The sequence below is a fragment of the Anabrus simplex genome, chromosome 2, assembly GCF_040414725.1.
Source record: "Anabrus simplex isolate iqAnaSimp1 chromosome 2, ASM4041472v1, whole genome shotgun sequence".
Classification (NCBI taxonomy): Eukaryota; Metazoa; Arthropoda; class Insecta; order Orthoptera; family Tettigoniidae; genus Anabrus; species Anabrus simplex.
The window spans coordinates 1,090,208,275-1,090,234,011 of NC_090266.1; the positions used below are offsets into that span (position 1 = coordinate 1,090,208,275).

The 25,737-nt window shown below is 39.5% G+C and overlaps 1 protein-coding gene across 4 annotated transcripts in view; it reads left to right on the forward strand.

Annotated features, from left to right (window-relative positions):
- The window catches only part of cmb (combover), a 522,232-nt gene that overhangs the window by 84,077 nt on the left and 412,418 nt on the right, over positions 1-25,737 (forward strand). For all 4 annotated transcript variants that reach the window (XM_067139692.2, XM_067139691.2, XM_067139689.2 and 1 more), the window contains 3 exons: positions 3,828-3,913; positions 8,111-8,251; positions 20,846-20,935. In XM_067139692.2, the coding sequence (XP_066995793.2) occupies positions 3,828-3,913; positions 8,111-8,251; positions 20,846-20,935 (317 nt within the window). The remainder of the gene's footprint in view (positions 1-3,827; positions 3,914-8,110; positions 8,252-20,845; positions 20,936-25,737) is intronic.

Here is a 25,737-nt window from a genome sequence, read left to right on the forward strand (position 1 = left end):
CAGGACAAGCTATTTTATATATATAGATGATGTTTCCCACATCAGAAGTTGCAAAGAAATATAGCTATGGTTGCACGAAAATGACATGTATTGTAAATAAAATGGCAAAAATTGCATCATCTGGAATTGTTAAGTGCCTTCACAACAGACCATTTTCTTTGGCAACGGATGGAAGCAATGATACGAATGCCAAGTTGTATCCTATTGTTGTTACATTCTATGATATTCTGCAGGAAAAAGCAATGAGCACTGTGCTATCCATACCAGCATTAAACGGGGACTCAACAGGGCGAAACATAGGTAACCTGATGTTATCACAGCTGAATTCTCATAACATACCAATTGAAAACTCTGTGGCTTTCTGCTCCGACAATCGTCCTGTTATGTTAGGACACAAAAATGGGGTTTCAGCAGTTCTGAAGGAAGTTCAAGCAGGATTTGCCGTCATAGGTTGCATTTGCCACTTGATTAACCAAGCAGCTGAAAAAGGTGCTGGAAGATTACCACTTAAAGTCGATGAGATCTTTGTTGATATATTTTATTTCTTAGAAGTGTCAAAAGAAAAGAACACCTACAGAAATTTCAGAACTTGCACAATAAAGAGGCAAAGAAAATTCTGAAGCATGTATGTACTAAGTGGTTATCTTCAGGCAGATGTTTGGATAGACTACTGGACCAGTGGGATCTGCTTCTTTCTTTCTTTCTTTCTTTCTTTCTTTCTTTCTTTCTTTCTTTCTTTCTTTCTTTCTTTCTTCAAGGAGGAATATTATGTACCCAAAACATTTCCACAAGCTTGACATCTTTCAGAATATCTAGAGTTGAACAAAGTGGATCCAAAGAGTATCAGAAGAAGAGAATTCTTGATTCTGCTACTAAACATGCCCCTAAAAGAATAGCATATTCTTCCAAATGTGACAGACCGATCCTATAAATAAGACTTCTGCTACAACACGTGAGGATGTTAAGACATGAATTATAGTATTTTGTAGCCCAGAATATTATAGCAAGTGATTCCAGTTGGGCACAAATATCAGGAATTCGTGGAGCCGATGGACTTCTTAAGTATAACAGAGTTTCTAGAGTAATGCTTTCTGTTCTCAGCATACACCATAGCAATGCAGAATGTGACTATTGACTATTCCTATATTTGACAAATTCAGTGTTGCCTTTCGCGTAGAGGCGCGCGGCTGTGAGCTTGCATCTGGGAGATAGTAGGTTCGAATCCCACTATCGGCAGCCCTGAAAATGGTTTTCCGTGGTTTCCCATTTTCACACCAGGCAAATGCTGGGACTGTACCTTAATTAAGGCCACGGCCGCTTCCTTCCAACTCCTAGGCCTTTCCTGTCCCGTCGTCGCCATAAGACCTATCTGTGTCGGTGCGACGTAAAGCCCCTAGCAAAAAAATAAATAAAAATAAAAAAAGTGTTGCCCTTCAGACTTCTTCCCCACAAGTTCACTTATTAGAACTTGTAATGGATTTGCTAAAGCAGTTGTTCACCAAGTTTGTTAGGCCCAAAATTGTCAAAAGCTCCTCATTGCTTTAAGTTGATTACAACTTGATTCAAAATCAAAGAAGTGATGATGAGTTAGTTATTGGCATTCAGATTTCAAACATAGTGAATTATCTCCAGGATACAGATAAATCCCTTTTCTTTTCATCAGTGAGAAACTACCTTTTTATTGCCTGTGACTGCATCATCAACAACTTTCCACTCAAGGATGATGTTTTAAAGCATGCTCAAGTTGCTAGGTTGGACAAAATTGAAGATGCACAGTTTTCTTCCATTCATTTTTTTTCTGGGAAAAGTTTCCTATCATGTTATGCAAGGAAGAGAATGAAAGTACAGATGAGGTGGTGAATGAGCTTCAGACGTAGCTCACAGCTCTTCAGGTAGATGACACTTTGGCTGCAAATCAAGATGCTGCAAGTGATTCCAGTTGGGCACAAATATCAGGAATTCGTGGAGCCGATGGACTTCTTAAGTATAACAGAGTTTCTAGAGTAATGCTTTCTGTTCTCAGGATACCCCATAGCAATGCAGAATGTGAACGTGTTTTCAGCCTTGTGAAGAAAAATAGAACAGAGTTCAGGTCATCAATGTCCAATGAATCTCTGGAGTCTATTTCTATTTTGAAGACCAGGAGTTCTGGTCCCTGTTATGACAAAACATCTTCTCAAGACTTTTTGCTGGAAACTAAAAAGGCCACAACTATGACTTTAAAGTTGAACTAGCATGTGATTTCACTGTGTGTTATATTATTTCTTGCTGTGTTACATTAAAACAAGTTTTATTGTGTAAAGCCTTTTTCAGTTATCACATATCTGCTTAATTTATAAGGAAGTCCTGTTATGTATGCTCCAAACCAATATTCTTCATACCTGCTGCTGTTTAACATGGATTTCTTCTTGATTGTTATGTTCATCTACAAATCATTGGCCTATGATGTGAGTAGATATGATTCCATTGAAGTATCCTGTTTAAGACATGAATTATAGTATTTTGTAGCCCAGAATATTATTATTGTTATCAAGCCAGGGTATGTTGAAAATCATTAGATTTTTGGTCGCGGGTGAATTTTACTGATAGCTCTTTTCAAAAGTTGGCATGTATACGCTGATGGTATTAGTTTTATAAGGCCTCAGCAGTCTATCATTTTCTTCTGAGGATGAAACTCTTATACGTCTGTTGTGCCTCCTTAAAATAATTTCTTAATTTGTGTGTGACTGCAAACTTTGCATTACTTTTTATGTGTCTTTATGGCAAAATATTGAGGTAATTTTTATGAATAACCTATGTATGTGATATCAGAATACCATTGAATTTTCTTCTTCAGTAAGCAATTGTAATGAGTATTTAAGATATGTCTGCTTTGTTGGATTTTCATTAATAAGACCATTGAACCTTCAACATATATGGGAATTGTACTTTTTCATATTTCTTTGAAAAACTGGCTGAGAAGAAAGTCATGGATGATGGTGATGATGAAGATGGTTATCCATTGTTGCATTAGGTAGGTTCGATCCTGGCTCAGTCTGGTGGTATTTGAAGGTGCTCAAATACATCAGCCTCATGTCGATAGATTTACGGACATGTAAAAGAACTTCTGTGGGACTAAATTCCAGCACCTCGGCATCTCCAAAGATCGTAAAAGTAGTTAGTGGGACATAAAGCCAGTAACATCATTAGTACCCGTTGTTGCATGTGTGATTATTGTGAAAATCCATAGCCTGTTTCCAGTCATTGGACCAGGTCGGGAATGGAATGAATGAAGCCCCCATCTAGCGGCGAGGATAGGAAATGTGCCGGCTGCCGAACCCTGTCACACTCCTTGCTTGTTGCTTGTTGTTTAAAGGGGCCTAACATGGAAGGTCATCAGCCCAGTGTCACACTCCTTTGGGGCAATGATAAGTGACTGACAGATGAAATATTTATGGAGAGTGTTGCTGGAATGAAAGTAGACAGGGAAATCCGGAGTACCCGGAAAAAAACCTGTCCCGCCTCCGCTTTGTCCAGCACAAATCTCACATGGAGTGACGGGATTTGAATCACGGTATCCAGCGGTGAGAGGCCGGTGCGCTTCTGCCTGAGCCACGGGGGCTACTGTGATTGTTAGCTAGAATAATATATCTGTTAGAAGGTTCATTACAATGCCTTTTTTTTCTCCAGCTCTCAGAAGGAGCCTGTCAACAACTTTATTTTTCAGATTGATGATAGTCACCACTATTGGAATAGATGATGGTAATGCTTGTTGTTTAAGGGTGCCCAAATCGGCCCATTTCTGGAAGAAGCTGTAATCTGATTTCAGTTTTTGATTTTTTTTGTAGATGCAAGACAAATTGGATACCAGGAAGGGGGTTCAGTACGTTGCCGTAATTCAACATCAACATACGATATGTATATTCGAGAGTTGGTAGGTGTAAATTTCATCATATTTACAATTAAAGCAAAATTCTCATGCAATATTTGTATCTGAACCAATTATTTTATAATTTTCATTAAAGAAAAAACTGTATTAGGAAGATTGGAAGAAAGTTTATTCTGATAGCTCTAATATTGTACATTACAAAAGGATTACACATATGTGGAAAATTACAGATAGTGTCCTGTTAACAGTTTTATAAGAACAGGAATATAGTCCTTATTTAGGGAATGATGAACTGTAGAGGACATTACATTTACAGCTCTAAATATGTATAACTTCATTCATCAAAGAGAATTGTCTTGTAATTGTAGAACATATCTTCGCTAATAACAAGACCTCTTTTTATGCGTGTGCACTGATGGGAAGAGTCATGTCTCTGGCTTCTCTGAATCATTATGCTACTGCCTCAAATATTTCCATCATGTAAATGAATGGTGGAATGGAAGTTGAAGGCTTCCTGTATCTGTAATAGCAGCACTATGTGGCATAGCTCTTTACCAAGCCACCCTTGCCAAAGGAATTAACATAGTACCCATTTCTGATGTTGACTGAGTGAACCCAGGCTGAAGTGCCTCTCCAAAAGTGGAAATCTCATTAATAAATATTTCAGTTTCTGATGAGGAATCAAACCCACGTCCTTTTGGATTAACCGAGCAAACCTCAACTGCCTAAGTTAAGCAGTCCCCTTCTGGACAGTAAGGTTCTGGAAATATACTGACCAACCTAGAATCCTGACCTGAATCAAATAGAACACAGCTGGGATGAAATAGAGTGCTAACTTTGCTCCTTACCCCAGTAAGCCACATTACAAACTGCTCTGGTTAGAGGTCTGCAAGAACAATGGGTTTCCATTCCTTCAGAGATACCCGGACACCGAGTATAAAGTGTCTCCAGAAGAGTTAGAGCTAACATGGAGGCAAAAAGTGGGGTTCCATGTGCATTAATGTCCACTTACAAGAATTTGTTACATTGTAGTCTGATTATAGTTTCATACGTACTTTTGATAAGGTACTCTTGATCAGACAGTATATTTGCTATTTTATTCTCATGTTGTCATTCCTTTATTACTGTTCCCATTCATGTCAATTTTAGGTGTAACCTGCTGCTTGGCAGTAACAGACACATACATTAGAAGTCCGTTATAGCAAGAATTCATAACAGTGAAAAATTTACTCGCTATAGCGGATTGTCGTTATATCCAATTTTTGTATAAAAGTCGGAAAAAAAACCCATACAGATTACAATCGGTACGAAATGGCAATCATTTTGTACAAAACTTGTGTTTCCGCGGATGATATCCATACTATGGCTTACTTGTTTATTATTCTTCGAAATCCGATAGGACGTGAAAGTATGTGTTTAATTTCATTCTGAAAAAATTATAGTACCGTATTTCTCTGAATCCAAGACGAACCCCACTTTTTCCCTAAAAAATAAAATCAGGCTCAAATAGTGCTTTGTAAAATCATATGAATGCCTTTGTGGTACAGTATGCATTTTTAAACTACTTTTAGGCACCAAACTTTGGCTTTTGTAATGGCGTATTTTTTTGTGGCTGCACAATTATTCTTTATTTCCGCGGGTTTAATGACCATTAACTTAAAATTGGCATCATAATACCGAAGAGAAGCTGCTAAAAATTTGCCAGCAATAATAATTCCGTGCGTCTCCACAGTACGACGATCCATCAGAAAACTATTCTTGCTGTCTATAAAACTGTTACTTTTACTCAGCGTCAGGCTACTGCTACACACACGTCTAGCTAGCCAGGTTCTGCCAACTTCAGCAGCCAGCGATGTATAGGCCTAATCGCGGACGTTGAAGGTCAGCGAACAAGTTTATTGCGCCACAGTATGGCCATTCTGCCCTTGCATTTTTCGTGCATGTACCTCACAATTTAATCTTCGACTTCTTTAAAGCATCCTTGTTGCGGACCATTGAATGCATTTTTGTACAGTATGTATTTTTTAGCTATCTTTGTCTTCATGCTAACACCAAATATTGGCTTAGGTTAGGCCTATACCGTATTTTCTTGCAGCTGCACAATTATTCTACTTTTCCGAGTGTTTAATAACCATTAACTTAAAATTGGCATTGTAATATTGACGAGGACCTGTTGATAATTTGCGGGCAGTACCTGTTCCACGTACCTTTACAATACGACTATCCATCACGAAAATGTGGTTTATTTATTTATTTATTTTTTTTTCCATTTTGCTTTACGTCGCACTGACACAGATAGGTCTTATGACGACGATGGGACAGGAAAGGCCTAGGAATGGGAAGGAAGCGGCCATGGCCTTAATTAAGGTACAACCCCAGCATTTGCCTGGTATGAAAATGGGAAACCACGGAAATCCATTTTCAGGGCTGCCGACAGTGGGATTCGAACCCACTATCTCCCGGATGCGAGCACTTAGCTGCGCGCCCCTAACCGCACAGCCAACTGGCCCGGTTCATGAAAATATTCATACTGTCTATAACACTTAATCTTACTAAGCGTCAGGTACAGTAGACACATTATAACTCTGCCACTGAGTAGCCGTGGCCTTTCTAAGAATTCGAAGGCTCGCGTGTTCTGATGCCGTTCTGCAGATTTGAGAAACGTTTTTGTAGAGGCTAATAGAACGTCATTCTCTCTTCGCTATTTACCGAGATCCAGTGACGTTACACACAAGCACTGTACAACCGGTTGTCGTGGCTAGAAAGACGCGGTCGTTTATTGTCAACGAGTTTTGTGTGTGCGTGCGCGTGGGTGGCTGGGTGGGTGAAAAGAAGCAGCATGGTTACTGCAGTAGTTGCCAGTGGTATTCATTACTTTTAGGCTGCGAATGCAAGAAAACCCTTGATTTTTCGCATGGGATTCTGAGAAAAAAACGTTGTCTTGGATTCGGAGAAATACAGCATCACTCCAGAGGCTTCTGTGGCAAGCATTTCAGTTTTCTTCTTCAAACGGCATCACCTAACCTAACCGTATATGTATCATGAAAACATATTTGAAACGCATGTAAAAATTTACATGTAAATAGCCTTTCTGAAATTTAACTAGACGTGAGAAAATATGAACTATCCTCTGAAATCAGTGATGTACTCTGCCACATCTTGAGGTGTATCACATTCTTACTTAATTTCAGTATATAACATTAAAGTTAAGCAATCGTTTACTTCAGCCTTCATCACGTTATTTATGCATTTATTACGAAAACATGTTATCCTCTTAAATTTCAAATTTAATTTAGAGAACAGCTGTCGACTGGTATTACTAATAGACTCCAACATCGCCCTCGAATGTCGACAAGAAAGCTCGCAAATGCACATAGAGAGAAAACTATACTGTACCGAAGATGATTGATCGCATTTTGTGCCAAACATTTCACTTTTCTTATTCAAACAGAGTCACCTATCCTAACATAACCGTACTATACGTATGATGAAAACATGCTTCAAGCGCCAGTAGAGAAATGATAACCTTCTCGCTATAAATTTACATGATAATAGCCTTTCTTTAATTTAACCAGACCCGAGGAAACATAAACTGACCTCTGAAATCAGTTATGTACTCTGCCATATCTTGAGGTGTTTCCCATTCTTACTTCATTACAGTATTTAGCATTAAAATTAAGCGATCATTTAGTCAGCCTTTATTTTTAACGAGTTTTCAACCGTTATTGGACATGTTATTTACACATTTATTACGAAAATATGTTCTCTTTCATTTCAAATTTTCTTTACGGAACAGCAGTCGATGGGTATTACTAATCGACTCTGACATCGCCTTTGAATTAGGCAAAAATATCTCAAGGATAATTTAATAAAACCACCTATTCAGTACATGTTGTTACTTTTAAATTGCCTTTGAATGTCAACAAGAGAACTTGCTAGTAGACATAGCGAGGAAACAACACAACATGATCGCAGGGGTGCATAAATATCGGTAATGGAAGAAATCGTGCACACTTAATTGCTCGCAATAACAGATGCGTCAGTGATAGGGCTACCTCTATGACCGAAGGATAATACACAGTTTAATATAGGAATTTTGAAGGGACAGCAAAAAATTGTCGTTAAAACGGGGTTCTCGTTAAATGCCGTACTTGCTATAGCGGACTTATACTGTATATTCTAATTACATATATTTCTTTTCAGTTCAGTTTGTTGTAACTGCTACATTGTTCCTTCTTGCAGGTGCATTCAACTCCCCAAAATCAACGTCGCTCTGAAGGATTTGACAGAAGGCAGCTACTGGTAGATGCCGATTCCAGTAAACCTATGCGAAGGAATATGTTACCATATCCAGAAAGTGATAAAAGCAACATATCGAAAATGGTATGAAATGTACTTCTTTCTGAGTTTGAACTTTTATATTGTTTTACTGCTTTCACCTGTCATATGATTATACCAGGTGGCCACCTGCTCCTTGCAGTCTAGTTTTATTCAACCCGCTGTGTTTACTACAATTCTGAAATACATCGCTCGCTTTCCTTAAACCGAGGTAATATAACAAGATGTGTGGTGAGTGCTGTTATTAGTTCATTATGGGTTCCCGAATGAACCCGTTAAATGAGGACAGATACGAAGAACACATACGTAGTAACAAGAGGTGCATACACAGACCAGGAACAGGTATTGTGTAGGCTGGAAACTGCACGCTCCATGTAAAGTCTTACAATAGCTCACTTGGCAGGGGTGCGGTTCGAGTTGCGATATTGGACAGTGCTTGAGGGTATGGAGGTTCGAATCCCACACAAGTAATTTTTTTTTTTTTTTTTTTTTTTTTTTTTTTTACTGCCAGTTGCCTGGGATGGAACAAAGTTGCATACTGAATAGTGTCCAGAGACTGTTTATTTTATTTGGTCATTTAAAGGGCCGTTAGTATTGTGACGAGCTGGGTTGGACCAAGGCCGCACTAGATAGACAGGCCACAAGGCTTGGACCGTGACGTCACAAAAGTGACTTATGTTCAGAATGGCAGTGTATGGCCTGCTCTCACTGTCACCGTGATATTGTTCATTTATTGAACCTTAACGTTACAATTGAACACCCCTTTTACTGTGGTTTTATTTAGGCTTGTGTACTACACAAGTTTTATGCGGGGGGGAACTGGTGGGGCAGTTTATCTACATTTCTTTACCTAAAATTAAGCTGACATCTGTCATTTGTAACTGAACACGGTTTCATGTAAAAGCTTAAAACTCGTAATACATATAAAGTTTTAATGTTACTAGGCAAATTCATGATAGCAGTTCACAACAGTCTGGAACCTTTCTTAGAAATTAGGCTTCAGCTCAAAACTTACCTTAACAATTCTTAAGGTTTCAGTTTATCAGTTTTTCTTTTCTTTGCTGATTTATGGGCATCCTTAATTGAGGATTTCTTCTTCTTAGCCATGAGTTTGTCTGCAATAACTTTTCTATAGTTATTCAATAATATATTACAAAAGATGTATGTACATTTGTCAACAAAATCTGTAAAACTATTTCTACAATCTTGCATGTTTCAAACATGACGTTTTCATTTTCCAGAACATTGTTGACAAGCAAAATCAGAATGTTTCTCTGAGAATCCCCCTGTAAAAACATCAATTCAAATTTATCACTTGTAAGTACACTAAATAATTTAAATTGTGTGATCATAATATTAACAATAGAATCTGACGGGTATTCCAAAGCTCCCCTGTCGATTATAATGAAATAATAATTGTTCCCTTGCTTTAGCACATCTGATGTTACATTATCATTATTTAACAACAAAACATCTTGACAACTTACACATGCACAATTTTTCATAATTATGTTACAAATATATCCACCAATATAAACTAGACCTAACAAAATGTTTTCAGACAAAATAACATCATTTAACTCAACTACCACATTTTCAAAATGTGAAATGTGTGTAGGTTTGAAGCTTTTACAGTCAGAGCTCTTGCAGTCCACATACTTAATGAAATATCACTAATGGGGATGGTTGCATGTTTAGCAGAGTATGCATTTGTTACCATTAGGGCTTTAAATTTTCGTTCTGATACAAGAATTTGCTTCACTGAAATACGGTAGCAGGCACCACTCATTTTCCTGTACTACCTAAATCTTGCTTCTAATTCATTGTCCGGCTCCATGGCTAAATGGTTAGCGTGCTGGCCTTTGGCCACAGGGGTCCTGGGTTCGATTCCCGGTAGGGTCGGAAATTTTAACCATCATTGGTTAATTTTCCTGGCACGAGGGCTGGGTGTATGTGTCGTCTTCATCATCATTTCATCTTCATCACGATGTGCAGGTCACCTACGGGAGTCAAATAAAAAATACCTGCACCTGGCAAGCTGAACCAGTCCTCGGACACTCCTGGCACTAAAAGCCATACGCCATTTCATTTCATTTCTAATTCATTAGTTTGAAATTTCCCTAACAATACATACTTGAATCCTAAACTTGTTTTCAAGAAATTTACTAACTCCAAAATAGTTTTTATACAGTAGTGTGGACTATGACTGTTTCAGTTTCATAAGTAAGTTTTCCATGATGACTCTCAGTTTTTTAGTGTGATCTCCCCTTGAACAGGCAGATTATCCCACCTAATTAACCATTTTAAAAACTTGCGCAGAATAAAAACATTGTCGTCGTGAACTGAAAATATTGCATTACAGTGAGGGTCGTTAAATCTATCGCCTTTAAAAGCATGCTTAATATTAACAGTCTCCCACCACTGAAGAATTATTTCTAAAAAAACAGCTGTGCTTTTAAAATCATTTTTATTATTTATTTTATCAAAGTGTTAAAGCGGCAACTTTTTTCTCATTGAACAGCTTAGAACAAAGGTTTACACTTTGTCACTCTAAAGAAGTTGCGTACAACACTTTTTGGTTCACGGCAGGAGCAAGATTAACTACATTATTCTCTTCTGTGTGGAGCTGTGACCAACACTTGAGAAACATTTTTTGTCTGACTCGGGGTTAATACCAATGTAAATGGTCTGTTTTGGACATTATAAATTTTCCAGCTTAGCACACTGGGGCGATACGCTGGCAACTAGGAATGAGTTAGCTGGAAAATTTATAATGTCCAATAACAGACCATTTATATTGGTACTATAAATTTGGCTCAGACAGTTAAGGCGCAGGCCTTCTGACCCCAACCTGGCTCAGTCCGGTGGTATTTGAAGGTGCTCAGATACGTCAGCCTCGTGTCGGTAGATTTACTGGTACGTAAAAGAACTCCTGCGGGACTAAATTCCGGCACCTTGGCGTTTTTCGAAAACTGTAAAAGAGTAGTTAGTGGGACATAAAACAAATAACATTATTATTATTATTGGTACTATAAATTAACTCATTCGGGACAAATATATCAGGTTCCCTATGGGAATCAACATCCATATCATTTGACTCAGGGTTGTCAAAGTCAGGGAACACGAAAGTTTGTAAGTTATCAACTTGATTAAGCCAGTTATTCCTTAAGCTTTTAAATAAAAGAACCGTATCAAATATTATAAAAATCTTTTGTGTTTCGTCAAATGGGTTTTGAAAATTGGTTTGTAAATTACTTTTTACACAGCTTTTCAAACATTTTTCGATTAACACTGTTATTGTCAGAAATTATGTATACTACCTTAAAACCTATATCTGTTAATAATGTAATGACTTACAAAATTAGTTCTAAGAAATGTGACGTTAGGTTCGTATATGGAAACAAACCGACGTCTTTTGTTTGTATAGTTTGTACAGTTGTAGCTAATGTAGTGTTATGTTATCCACTTTTGCTACTAAAATCAACTCCCTCTACCTTTCCTCCTTTATAGGTAATCTCAGGTTTTACATAGACTTCATCCGACAAGAAGTTACAAAATCTTTCATGTTCATTTAACAATTTTAGTTTCTTTTTCAAGTAATTCCATTGTAAATCATCTATACCCGAATTTCCCATGCCTAGTTCTGCAGTAAAAGACTGATACATAGGGTGAGGCATTGTAAGGAACGTTGACTGTCTTATCTTCTTATAACCGAGCTCGATAGCTGCAGTCGCTTAAGTGCGGCCAGTGTCCAGTATTCGGGAGACAGTAGGTTCGAACCCCACTGTCGGCAGCCCTGAAGATGGTTTTCCGTGGTTTCCCATTTTCACACCAGGCAAATGCTGGGGCTGTACCTTAGTTAAGGCCACGGCCGCTTCCTTCCCACTCCTAGCCCTTTCCTGTCCCATCGTCGCCATAAGACCTACCTGTGTCAGTGTGACGTAAAACAACTTGCAAAAAAATATCTTCTTATACGCCCCAGGAAATGTGAAAAATATTGAAGCGAACCATGTTATTAGTATACAGGAGTAAGACACTTTCTTTGCAAAGGCTAAATTTAACTGCTTCTTGCAAAATTCTAATTTATCAGTAATGATACAGTCATCAACTTCACTTTCAATTCCGTCGATTATTTTGTTCACAGTTTCAGTTTTATCGTGGACAGTCAACTTTGAGTTACAAGCAGGACTAAACAGGAAGTTAGATACTTTTCAAATTTGACCATTTTTTTGTCTTGCCTCCATCATCTATTGCACATATATCAGGGTTATCATTCATGAAAATCATGTTTTATAGCTTTAAAATCAAGAGCCTCATTTAATATTAAAGAAGTACCAGTTTTCTTTATATTTTCCTCAGTCATATACATTTTGAAAATACAGAGTCTTTGGCTGTCAAAATAGACAAAAACTTTGTCAAAATCTAATTTGCATTTAATACTGAAATTATCCTTAATGTCATCGAAGTCTTTGGTCCTGTCATCTTCTTCCTCAGCTTTCTTTATTTGTTTGTTTGTTTGTTTGTTTCTTTGTTTCTTTCTTTCTTTCTTTCTTTCTTCTTTCCGTTTTTCAATTTCCTCTTGTCTTTGCATAATAGTTTTCCTTGGTTTGGGAAGATTTACTCATCTGTGGAGAAGGTAGACAGAATGCATACCAGCTATAGTGCCTTTATCAAGGGCGCTATTCGGATAGATGGCAATCGACAGTCATGACGTTTTGGAGTGTGGAAGTATGTCTGTGGCTTACTGCATCCCTGGGAAGGACACAGCCTGTTTATTATCCCATGACGTCTGCTCACAATGAAGAGGTTGCGTTGGATGCTATCTGGCATAACCCTTACACTAGCACAGAGGCCATTGCACAGGAGATGAACATCAATTCAGCGTCCTTTATGCAGATATTGCATACACAGCGGTGTCACTCATACCATCTGCATTTGCACCAGGAGCTCCAGGATCATGGTTTCAAAGCTTGGGTGGCATTCTGTCAGTGGATCCTACAACATGTGGACACTGATCCTGCCTTTTTGGCAGCCAACTTATTTATGGATGAAGCATTGTTCCACAACAGTGGAACCATTAATTGCCATAATATTCATTACTGGAGTGTTGTTAATCCCATTGGGTATGACAAGCAGCTTTTCAGATACAGTGGGGTGTGATTGTATGGTGCAGCATCGTTCCTGTTCCTGGTCTGTGTGTACACCTCCCGTTGAAACCGTGTTGCAGTGAGTAAGAGTGACGTCTTCAGAGTCTGGAAAATATTCATACCTAACTGCCATCGCATGTTGTTATCATTCCAATGGGGTACATTTTGCCATACCTGTGTCCTACGAAACTTGGAACACGTATGACATAGCTAACTGGTTGCCTGCATCCTAACCACAGACCATCACCTCTTCATCCTTGTCCATCCCAAATTCATATCCTATACCATGATACAAATTGCCCTTTTCAGTGTCAAAGAAACAAATCAGTCTGTAAATGAAATGTCGTATGGCTTTTAGTGCCGGGATATCCCAGGACGGGTTCGGCTCGCCATGTGCAGATCTTTCTATTTGACGCCCGTAGGCGACCTGCGTGTCATGATGAGGATGAAATGATGATGAAGACAATACATACACCCAGCCCCCGTGCCACTGGAATTAACCAATTAAGGTTAAAATCGCCAACCCGGCCGGAAATCGAACCCGGGACTCTCTGAACCGAAGGCCAGTACGCTGACCATTCAGCCAACGAGTCGGACAATCAGTCTGTAAAAACTATTAAATATGTAACCATGTCACATCCCAGCCAATTGGCGATTTAAAAAAAAAACCTTTTGTGTGACTTGAACCTCCATATCCTCAAGTACTCTCCACCCCTGCCAAGTGGTTTATTGCGAGGCTTAACATGCATCAGGCAATTCCCATCCTATGCAGTACCTGTGTTGGTCTGTGTATGTACCTGGTGTTGTAAAGTACGTGTTCTCCGTTGTCTGTGCTCATTTTACAGGATCATTCAGGGTAAGCTTAATGAATTAATAGTCATGCGCATGAACCCTGCTGTCTTCTAGCCCGTAATCACACATCTTGTTATACCCGGTGTCCACAATTAAGGTTTTGGTATTCAGCGTGGTACACCACGAGCTGTAATGATCGTAGGAGTCTTAAAATTCGTAGATGTGCTAACTAAGCGATGTGCTCGCGAATTATGCCTCAAAAATTATTAGTTCCAAGTTTTGCCACCAGGCAAAAATATGGCACTCTAAGCAATGGTAAGGTTCACAGAAAAAAGGCAGGAAAGATCAAACACACAACTTTCTGGGAGGTTTATTAGCATTTATGGTTACAAACACTGTTCAGTATGGTCTCCGAACTCAGCAACATGCTGCATCTGTAACACAGCATGGTTGACAGTTGCCCGCAGCATATTAGGTGAAATCAGAGCGACATGTTGTCGTATGCTAGCCTTTAGATCAGGCAGAGACCGGACATGTCCCTGATAGGCACAATCTTTCAAATACTCCCACAACCAGAAGTCACATGGATTTAGATTGGGGGACCTCGAAGGCTACGCATCTGGAAAATGCCTAGAGATAATGCGGTCGTTACTGAAGCTTTCTTGAAGCAATTCTTTCACCTGGCGTGCAATATATGGTATTGCCCGATCTTGCATGAAAATAACTGTATGGTTACAGTTGTGTTCCTGCAAAGCTGGAATCATGTGTTGCACAAGGAGGTCTCCATAATGTGCAGTTGTCACTGTACATCTAACAGGCCCATGAGGGGTCATCCCCTCAAGGAAAAGCTGACAGAGAATGAAGGAGCTTGTAAAACCACACCAAACAGTCATGTATGGTGAATGCAAGGGTTGTTTCTGCACAGCGTTTGGAGGAGTCGAACCCCATATGTGACAGTTCTGTGCATTCACTGCACCCTCCAGAGTAAAATGCGCCTTGTCAGTCCACAGAATATTCCCCGGCCACATGTTGTCCACTTCCATGCATGCCAGAAACCGAAAGGGCAAAGTCACAGCGTTGTGCAACGTCTTGGGGTTTCAGTTTGTGAACAGTATGAAGTTTGTAAGGATACCAGTGTAAAATGAGCCACAAAATCTTATGAACTGTTGATCGGGGTAGCGACAATTCAAGTGACAGCTTGAGCACTGATTACAGAATTGGGAAAATGTGCTGCACGGTCTGCTACAGCTACAGCAACTTCAATCAATAACATCCATGGGGATGGGCTGCCATCCTCTGCGTGGTGTGACACCTAATTCACCTGTTTCCTGGAATTTCTTAATCATGTTCTTCAGCCCAATACTTGTCATGGAACCTCTTCTCTGCTGTTTTTGTCGGCATTATTCCCGCAATGCAGCATTGCTATTGCTGCCATTCTGATAAAACAACTTCACTAGTAGTGCATGGTCTCTCTTCCCAGTAGGCATTTCGTTTCACACAGACATTTCAACTTTCTTACATTACAACGAAGATTCACTTCACAAAAGGAATCAACATGCATCACCAAGCAACAACCAAGGAACAGACACAATGCATTTCTACCAGAAGAACATATTGACGTCAGAGTTACGGAATATTACATGTTCTGACTGCTTACAGCGCCATATTTTTGCTTGGTGGCAAAACTTGGAACTAATAATGTTTGTGGCATAATTCGGGAGCGCATTGCTTAGTCAGCATATCTACGAAATTTCAGACTCCTATGATCATTACAGCCCGTGCTGTACCATGCTGAATACCGTAACTTTAATTGTGGACACCTGATATTACCATGGTTTAGGGAGAGGGATCAATGTATTTCAGAATTGTGGTCAATCCAACAGGTTGTATAAAGCTAGATTGCAGGGGGCGGGTGGACCACCCGATATTTCAAATTACAACACCCAGTTCCACCCAGTTTGTGGAATTCAATTTTAGTAAAATCTGGCATAATGTTCATGTATTCACTCGTAAGTTCATTCATATTTTTACATAACATACTTTTACATCATTTGGTCTTATGTATAGTTAGTTTCAATACAATCAAATTTAGTGTACTCATTTTATTATAATCATTGTACATTATTTTATAACTCTCTTCACTTTTTAGTGAACAACATAAGTAGCATACTCTTTGTACAGAACTGAAATCAGACAAGAAATATGTTATTTCATAAAAGTGAGAGAAAATCTAACACTATCTTCACAGCAGAAAGATAAATTTATGACTCAAGCATGATGAGAAAGAGGAGGAGGAGAGGGAAACTTAAGTGACAGTAATTGGATTCAGTTCTTAATGATTTCAAGGGAAGAGATGTAGAACTATATGAGGCCAAAGTGTTAATTGCTTGTAGGGGGTTGTGGAGGTGTATAGTGCATTCATAGAGGTTTGGTGACCGAGCACTGAAAGACGCGAGAGAGAGAGAGAGAGAGAGAGAGAGAGAGAGAGAGAGAGAGAGAGAGAGAGAGAGAGAGAGAGAGAGAATATATATATGTGGTTTTTTTTTTTTTCAATGTTTTTGCAAGGGGCGGGTGGACTACCAGGTATTTCAAATTACAACACCCAGTTCCACCCAGTTTGTGAAATTAAATTTGAGTAGAACCTGGCATAATGCTCATGTATTCACTTGTTAGCTCATTCATATTTTTACATAACTTACTGAACATACATCCATTGTCTGAATCTTCCTTGGCCTCTCTTCTTTAATTTCTAATTCCACTGTTTCTTTGTTTTCTTTACATTCTGGTATTACTGACAGCTTATGAATGGGATGGTAAACCCATAGTCCGGTGGATGCCAGCCATCAAGACAAGGTGGTGTATGACATGAGGTGTAGTAGCTAGCTAAACTGTGTCTGAATGACATACATAGATATCATGACTGAGCGAGCTGGCAGTGCAGATCGGGTCACGTTGCTGAAGATAGTTTTCAATGGTATCCCATTTTCATATCAGGCAAATTCTGGGGTTGTACCTTATTGTAATTAAGGCCACGGCCGCTACATTCTCAGTCCTAGCCCTTTCCCATTCTTGTGTTGCAGAAAATCTTCAGTGTGTTAGTGCGGCATTATACCGCTAGCAAAAAAAAAAAAAAAATTTCATGGGATTGCAGAACACTCGATGCATGTTATAATGATCCTCCTTTGGCATCATCTGCGAAGTGGGTACCTTTATGTATCCATCAATACCAACATAGGGCCATTTTATCATCTAAATGCTTTGCATTCCTGGCAGTTGCACAGTATGACCACCTAGCCTTGTGCAGATGTATAAATTGTCCCCATATCAAACTCTTTAAGTGTTGACTGTGCTGTCTAATGTGTTTACAAGGCATACTCTGCATTTGGTAACCTCTCACTGAGTTGGTTGATACTCCACACCTGCCTGATAATATCACAATATTTGTGGCATCTCTTAATTCATTGTGGTGGCAGTCTAGATGGTAGAGATCATTGCTAATTCTTTTTGTCAGTGGGTATATTATTCATTTTCCAGTATTGGAGTTTTGGCCATTATAATTCTAATTGCTTTCCATTTGATTTGATCTTTCCACCCCTCATCATGCTCTCCCATGCTTTGGGGATAGTGCACATGCCTGGAGTCCCTGTGTTTGATTCCCATTCAAGTTTGGGAATATTTACCTGGATCTGAAGACTGTTTAGAGGACCACTGAGCCTACGCGAGAACAATTGACAAGCTGTCTGTTGGTGAGATAGCGACCCCGGTCTAGAAAACCATCAGTAATGGCCATGAGGAGTCGTCCAAACCATTTTAGCCTATTTTTCTCCACTTTTTATCCAAATTTTCCATCTTCAAATTTATCCATAAATTTTTATTTCCCTTTGTCCTCTGCAACATTCTTCTTGGAAATTTAATTTTTGCTGCCTGCATTTGATCTTCATCTTTATAACTGTCCAGGTCTCAGCTGCATATACCCTCTGATTTCCATATCCAGTTATGAAATAATAATAACAACAACAACAACAACATTGAGTCTAATTTGATGTAAATTTAATTGTCTATAGCATTAATACACTTTCCATTCCTTGTTAATTGTTTTTCACTCTAATTGATACATTATTATTTGGCAGAAGAATCTGTTCCGGGTTCAGACATGCCGCAAACATATAAAGGAATGTCTATCTGTTGCCTGTATGCCAATTATTAGCAGCAAGCATTGTAGGAAGCACTTATTTCTGTCAAAGGTCGTAAACCTTTGTGCAGAAAAGCTTCTCAGAAATATGAAATACCTATATCAACTTTTGGAAATAAATGCAACAAACTTCATCCAAAGAAATTGGGCAGCCAAGCAGTGCAACATTTAGTTGAAGGGATTCTTCAAATATGACATCAGCAAGCACTTGAAGGATTGAGAGAAACTCTTATCTTGGACAGTTAACAGAGGTAGAATTTGAAACTGTTCTTGCGTTCAAATGAGGAAAGTAATGGTTTGCATTTTTTTTTTTACAAATACACTGGCAGAAAATGAAATCCTAACACCAAGGAGGAGTTATCCTAGGTAAACAAAATTTGGGAGGCGTGTTTACACATCTGAAAGACGATGTGTGTTGAAATTTATGCGCTAATTGACAATTGACAAAGAGTCGTGCGAGTAGTGCCACTATGACCTTGCAGAGCAAGTTTGCTTTATATACGCACTATACACTTTGTGAGCATTAGTTATTGTCTACCGAGCTCGATAGCTGAAGTTGCTTAAATGCGGCCAGTATCCAGTATTCGGGAGATAGTGGGTTCGAACTCCGCTGTCGGCAGCCCTGAAGATTGTTTTCCGTGGTTTCCCATTTTCACACCAGGCAAATGCTGGGGTTGTACCTCAATTAAGGCCATGGCTGCTTCCTACCCACTCCTAGTCCTTTCCCGTCCCAGCATCGCCATAAGACTTATCTGTGTTGGTGTGACGTAAAGAAACTTGTAAAAACAAAAGTTATTGTCCGGTGTTGACGTTGTGAGATAGGTGTGAGTCAATCATGTTTTTAAGGAGATGAAGAAGGCAGTATCAACAGCCTACTGAGTTTGAATGAGGCCGTGTAATAGGGCTACGAGAAGTTGGATGTTCTTTCCTCAGTATTGCAGAAAAACTTTGCAGGGATGCATCCACAGTGCATCAGTGTTGACAACAATGGCCACGAGAAGGTGCTGTTTCAAGAAGACCAGGCTCTGGCTGCACTCGGGTCACCTCAGAGAGGGAAGACCACCGTATTCACTGCATGACTGGTGGATCGTACTGCATCTGCAGCAGCCATTAGAGCTTCAGTTAGCACCAGAGTGAAACAGCAAACTGTAAGAAATCGATTACTTGAGGCCCAAGTCCGAGCCTGTAGCATGCTTGCCATTAACTCCGAATCACTGCCATCTGTGACTTTAGTGGTATCAAGCTAGAGCTCATTGAAGGATGGAGTGAAGTTCTTTTGTGTTCTCAGATGAGAGCCATTTCTGTCTTGGTGCCAGCGGTTCTAAGGAGAAGGCCAGTTGAGCGCTTGGAACCAAGCTATCTGCGGCGTCGGCACACTGGACCTACACCAGGGGTTATGGTCTGGGGAACAATTTCCTTTGACAGCGGGAGCAATTTTTGTGTTATCCCAAGAACCTTGAGAGCGGATTTATATGTCAGACTTGTGATGGAACCGGTTGTGCTGCCATTCATTCGCAGTATATAAAGGGGTGTTTTCCAACAGGATAACGCTTGTCCTCATACCGTTGCTGTCACCCACCGTGCTCTACAGAGTGTCGACCAGTTGCCTTGGCCTGTGAGATTACCAGACCTTCTACCCATTGAGCACATATGGGACATTGTGGGACTACAAATCCAGCATCATCCAATACCAACATTAATAGTTGTTGATTTGATTGACCAAGTGCAAGAGGCGTGGAACTCCACCCCTCAAAATGACATACAGCACCTGTTCGACACAATGCATCCATGTTTGCATTCAAAATCGTGGCGACTACAGTGGTTATTAGTGTACCACCATGTCATATGCCTTCTCGCGCATACTTCAACCTGTGACCTGGAAAATTTAATAAAATAAATGTTTCATAGACAATTGCTTAGTCTAAACTGCATTCCATTCATTCGCAGTATTCAAGGGGGTGTTTTCCAACAGGATAACGCTTGTTCTCCTACTGCTTCTTGGTGCTGGGATTTCATTTTCTGCCACTGTATAAGACATGAATATACCTTGGACCATGATCAGTTTATAAGAGTGTTACCACAGTCTAAAGAAAAACTTGGAGTTTTCATTTGTTCTTTTGTTTTTCAGAAGTTCTTTGAACCATTTAATTAGTTTGTATCTTGTTGTAAAATTTTATTAGTTTGTATTATACTCTGTATTTGAATTATCTCTATTGTATTATGTATGTAGAACTATTAAAAAAAATCCATTTCTCTGTCCAAACTTAATCAATACAAGGCATGAAATAGGATGTGTATCAAAATAACATTACCGTCCAAATTCACCCCAACACCTGGGGTGATGTGGACAATTTTTTGATATTTTCAAAACCACTGAGCTATGAAATATTGTTCATTTGCTGATGAGTTTGTATATTTCTTTAATTTTGTTCACACATTGTACCTCATATATCTACTACTGTATGTTCTTAATATTTTTTTCTTTTAATTTTTTCCCTTTCTCTTTAGACTATTGCTGGTGAGAGGAAGATTCCAAATGCTCGTAATACTGGAAGACACTTGAGTAGCACACCTTGTAGAAATGCTGCAGATGATCTTGTAAGTTTAACTTATATTAATTCTTATTCAGTTTCTCCTTTTTTCAATCAATCAGTCATCACTTTGATCTGTATTTAGGGCTCTTGCCCAGGTAGCAGATTCCCTGTTTTTTTAAAAATTTATTATTTTCTTTTTTCAATGTGCTTTATGTTGCACCATCACAGATGGTCTTATGGCGACAGTGGCATAGGAGAGTGCTAGGATTGGGAAGGTAACATCTATGGCCTTGATTAAGGTACACCGGAAGAGTTGACCGTGCGCGTAGAGGCGCGCGGCTGTGAGCTTGCATCCGGGAGATAGTAGGTTCGAATCCCACTATCGGCAGCCCTGAAGATGGTTTTCTGTGGTTTCCCATTTTCACACCAGGCAAATGCTGGGGCTGTACCTTAATTAAGGCTACGGCCTACGGCCGCTTGCTTCCAACTCCTAGGCCTTTCCTATCCCATCGTCGCCATAAGACCTATCTGTGTCGGTGCGACGTAAAGCCCCTAGAAAAAAAAAAAAGATTAAGGTACAGCCCAGTATTTGCCTGGTATGAAAATGGTAAACCATACAAAACCATCTTCAAGGGTGCTGATAGTGGGATTCGAACCCACCAGCTCCTGAATTCAAGCTTACAACAGCTACGCAACCCTAACCGCACGGCCAACTCGCTCAGTGAAATATCAAAAGGACTACACAAGGATTGCACAACAGAACTAAATATGTAGACAGTTACTATTTTAACCTGCTAGGCTCTAAGGAAAATGAAAACTGTCTTACGGTAAATGCTGAAATTGCAACTTATAAATTTCATTTTGGGTTTGGTATTGGCGTTTAACATTAATGAACTTAATTCTTAAAGAAACAAATTTATTGTGAAGTTCCACCTATTCAAAACTTTTCTTCCTTTGTCAGTTCATTAGAAAACGGATGCAAAATTTTTCTGCGTACACGTGATTTCAAGTGCTCGATGCAAAATATAGGCCCAGTTATCCACCAAACGCTTACCACACACCATAACCCTGTTTTAATGGGATGCAATGGCACTTCCTGTACAATATACGAGTTCTGAATACTCCATAATCGCATATTTTGAGAATTTACATGTCCAGAATGATGGAGCCATGCCTCATCAGACATGAACATTAGCTGTAGATTCAAATTTCCATTATAAACACTTTCACAAAACAACTTTGAGAACCTTATTCTTGCAGCAAAATCTGTCTGGTGAAGTTCATGCACAGCGTGCACAGACATTATTTTACATGGTCAAAATTTCAGCAGTCTGGTCTTTTTCTGGGCCTATCCCAATGATATGTTTGTTTCCTGCAGTAGACGATTAAGTAATTTTCTCGGACTTGCTTCTAACCGCACCCGAATATCTCCAAGTTTATCTTCAGCTACAACGTGTCTTTTTTGCTTCCACTGCACATCACAGACTGAAGCTGTTGTATGCCACTTTTTCATCAAATTTGAAACGCAAAATTTTGTAGAAATGCCAAAGTCAGAATGTTTACGAGAAAATCTCCAAATGTATCTTTATATATTTTTCTTTTATGAAACATTCCACAGCTGTTCAACTGAATACTTCATTTTCCAATCTGTTACTTAATATACAGGCAATATACACAATACACAAGCAACAGTCACATACATGTTCTTGTACTATTTACACGTTCTGGTACTATTCTCAGAAGCAGCTAACTGCTGGGATGTTCATCACATTTCACCTAGTTTCCCATGCTGCAGTTGAGAGAGCCGTAATTTGGTCACCAGCAGAATGATACGGTTTCCTCATAAAATGAGAGCGCTGTATAAAAACACAGTAGAACAGTTAGCGTAATGATTACGATGCTCCAAAATTGATTATAAAAGGACTTCTAAAATAAGGTAATCCTGAAATATGGGCTCTTGCTAAATGCTGTGTTGTCGATAGAGCAGATAAGCAGACAACTGTGCATTGATACATATGAGAAATTGGCTTATTCCTCTTCACAGACACAGAAGATTGACTCGTTGGAGAAGTTCCGCTACCTCAAATTCTGCTTAGATCTTCCAGCTTCAGTTTGTAACCTCTTGAGCAACTTCCAGATGGCCCAATCCTCCTTGTTTCCAGAGGTTAAGTTTTCATATGGCCCCACTAAGTTGGTAAGATTGAGTTATTCTAGCAGTCCATTCTGCTATATTGGATCTTTCCACTGACTCCTGTGAAAAACTCTTTCTCTATTTCGATCTTGCTTATGATGGTTAATAATTAAAGGAAATGGAAGGATCTTTAATGTTAATGCCTTGGATAGTTCTTTGCTGCAATTTATCTTTGAACATCTGAATAGATAATCTTCCTCATCATCAGCCAGTCAGTTGTGATCAGACAGGTTTTGTTCAGCACCATGCTGATTTGTATTACATCCCATACAAAACTGCCATTCTCCCACATATACATACTGTAGTATTACCCTTTTTTTATGTTCCCGTATTCAATGTTTTCCCGTCGTTTAAAATAATTTTATGTTTGTCCCCTCAGATTTCCTATGCTTATAATGTATTAAAATTGTCAAATTTATGTTTGCGACATTATATATGCTTCCCATAGCTTGTGGGGGTGAAGTACAGTGGGGACTGTGTGAGCCCCAAGACCGCTACGGTAGCTGTGAAGGCCCTACAGGAATCCTGAAAAAGATGGCAGCTAACGGGGCTCTGGTGAAGTCACAACAGGCCTAGGAAGGCGGTGATGGATATTAACCTGCTTTAAAGGAAACAAGGAACTATAAGCCGGACGGATGTAACAGACGACGACCCTGGCGAGGAACAGGATTACGAATTGGCACACTAAATACACAAACATTGACCGGAAAAGTAGAAGAGATTGTAGACGTGATGGAAAGAAGAAAACTGGATTTACTAGGGCTGGCAGAGACTAAGCGGAGGGGTGAGGGTAGGAGAGAGTTCCGGAATGGTTTTTGGTTGTACTGGATAGGAAATGATGAGGGAAAGCGAAATGGAGTAGGAGTGGTAGTAAGAAATGGATTGAAAGAGGAAGTAAAAGGGATAAGTGATAGGTTGATAAAAGTAAAAATAACAGTCAAAGAAAAAACCTGGGAAAGTGTGCAAGTGTATGCTTCACAAGCAGGATGCACTCAACCAGATAAAGATGACTTTGAAGAAGAATTGGAGAGACAATTGAATGGACAAAATAACGTGGTAATGGGGGACTTGAATGCCTATGTAGGCATGGAAAGAAGGGTTATGAGAACGTGCTTGGAGCAGAAGGATGGGGAAATAGGAATAAGGAAGGAGAAAGACTACTGGATTTGTGCAAAAGAAATGAGATGATGGTCGGGAACTCGTGGTTCAAAAAGAGAGTAAGCCATAAGATAACGTGGTATAGAGTGTGACTGGTCTAGGAAATCCATTGTAGATTACATGATCTACAACTGGAAAATGAAGAGGAAGGTTATAGATGTAAGGGTAATACCATCAGAGGCCCTAGATAGTGACCACAGACTACTGGTAATGAAACCGAGAACAATGACGGAAAGGAAGAGAACGGATAAGCAAGAAAGATGTATCAAAATATGGAAACTGATGGAAAAGGAAACCAAGGAAGAATACCAGGAAAAAAATAAGATTGAATGTACCAACAGATGATACAAGAACAGGAGAGGAGGAATGGGAAAGGTTCAAGAGGACACTAGTAAAAACTGCAGAGGAAGTTTGTGGGAGAACTAGTGCCAGGAAAAGGTGCAAGGAGAGCCCATGGTGGAATGACAGAGTCAAAGCGGCAGTTCGGGAGTGTGGTTTCAACAGAGGACAACGGAGACAAGACAAGAATATAAGACAAAAAAGGAAGAAGCTAAAAAGGTTGTAACAGAGGAGAAGAAAAAATGGATGGAAAAGTGGACAAACATGATGGAAGAGGATAGCAAAGGAAATAAAAAAGTACTATATGGAATTGTCAAGAGTAAGACGAAAGGCAAGAGGGAAGATGTTATAATGATAGACAAAAATGGAAATGAAGTGCAGGAAATGGAGAAACTCAAAGGAATGTGGAAGGAGTATTTTGAAGATTTACTAAACCCACAAGGATGCACAGAGGAGGAAAGTAGAAGCAGGTAGGTAGTAAGAAATATGGAAGAAGAAAAAGATTTAACATGGGCAGAAGTGGAGCTAGCACTGGACAAGATAAAAGGAGGGAATGCCCCAGCGTTAAATGAAGTGAGTATTGAAATGGTGAAGGCAACAGGAGAGGTAGGGAAGCAGTGGCTTTATCGTGTGTTGAAAATAGTATGGTAGGAAAGGAAAACCCCTGAGGATTGGAAGAAGGGGGTAATCATACCCATTTTCGAGAAGGGGAATAGAAAAGAGTTTAAGAACTATAGGGGAGTCACATTGATATGCCACTGTGCAAAGGTGTTTGAGAAGATTCTGGAGAATAGAATCAGAAAGAGGGTGGAAGAAAAGTTAAGAGAAGAGCAGTATGGTTTCAGAACAGGAGGGTCCACAGTAGACCTTACATTCGCAGTAAGGCAGCTACAAGAGCGTCATTATGAATGGGGTTAGGATCTTGTGATGGCCTTCATGGACTTTGAGAGAGCTTATGACCGTGTGTGTAGAAGCAAGGTATGGGAAGCCTTACAGAGGAAAGGTGTCAAGGAACAGACCGTAGAAAGAGTGAAGGAGATGTACAATGGGAGTGTCAGTTGTGTGAAAATAGGAGGAGAGAGAACTGGCTGGTTAGAGCAAAAAGGTGGATTAAAGGAAGTGCTCTGTCACCTTTGCTCTTCGTAGTAACAATGGACGAGATAATGACAAAAGTGGCA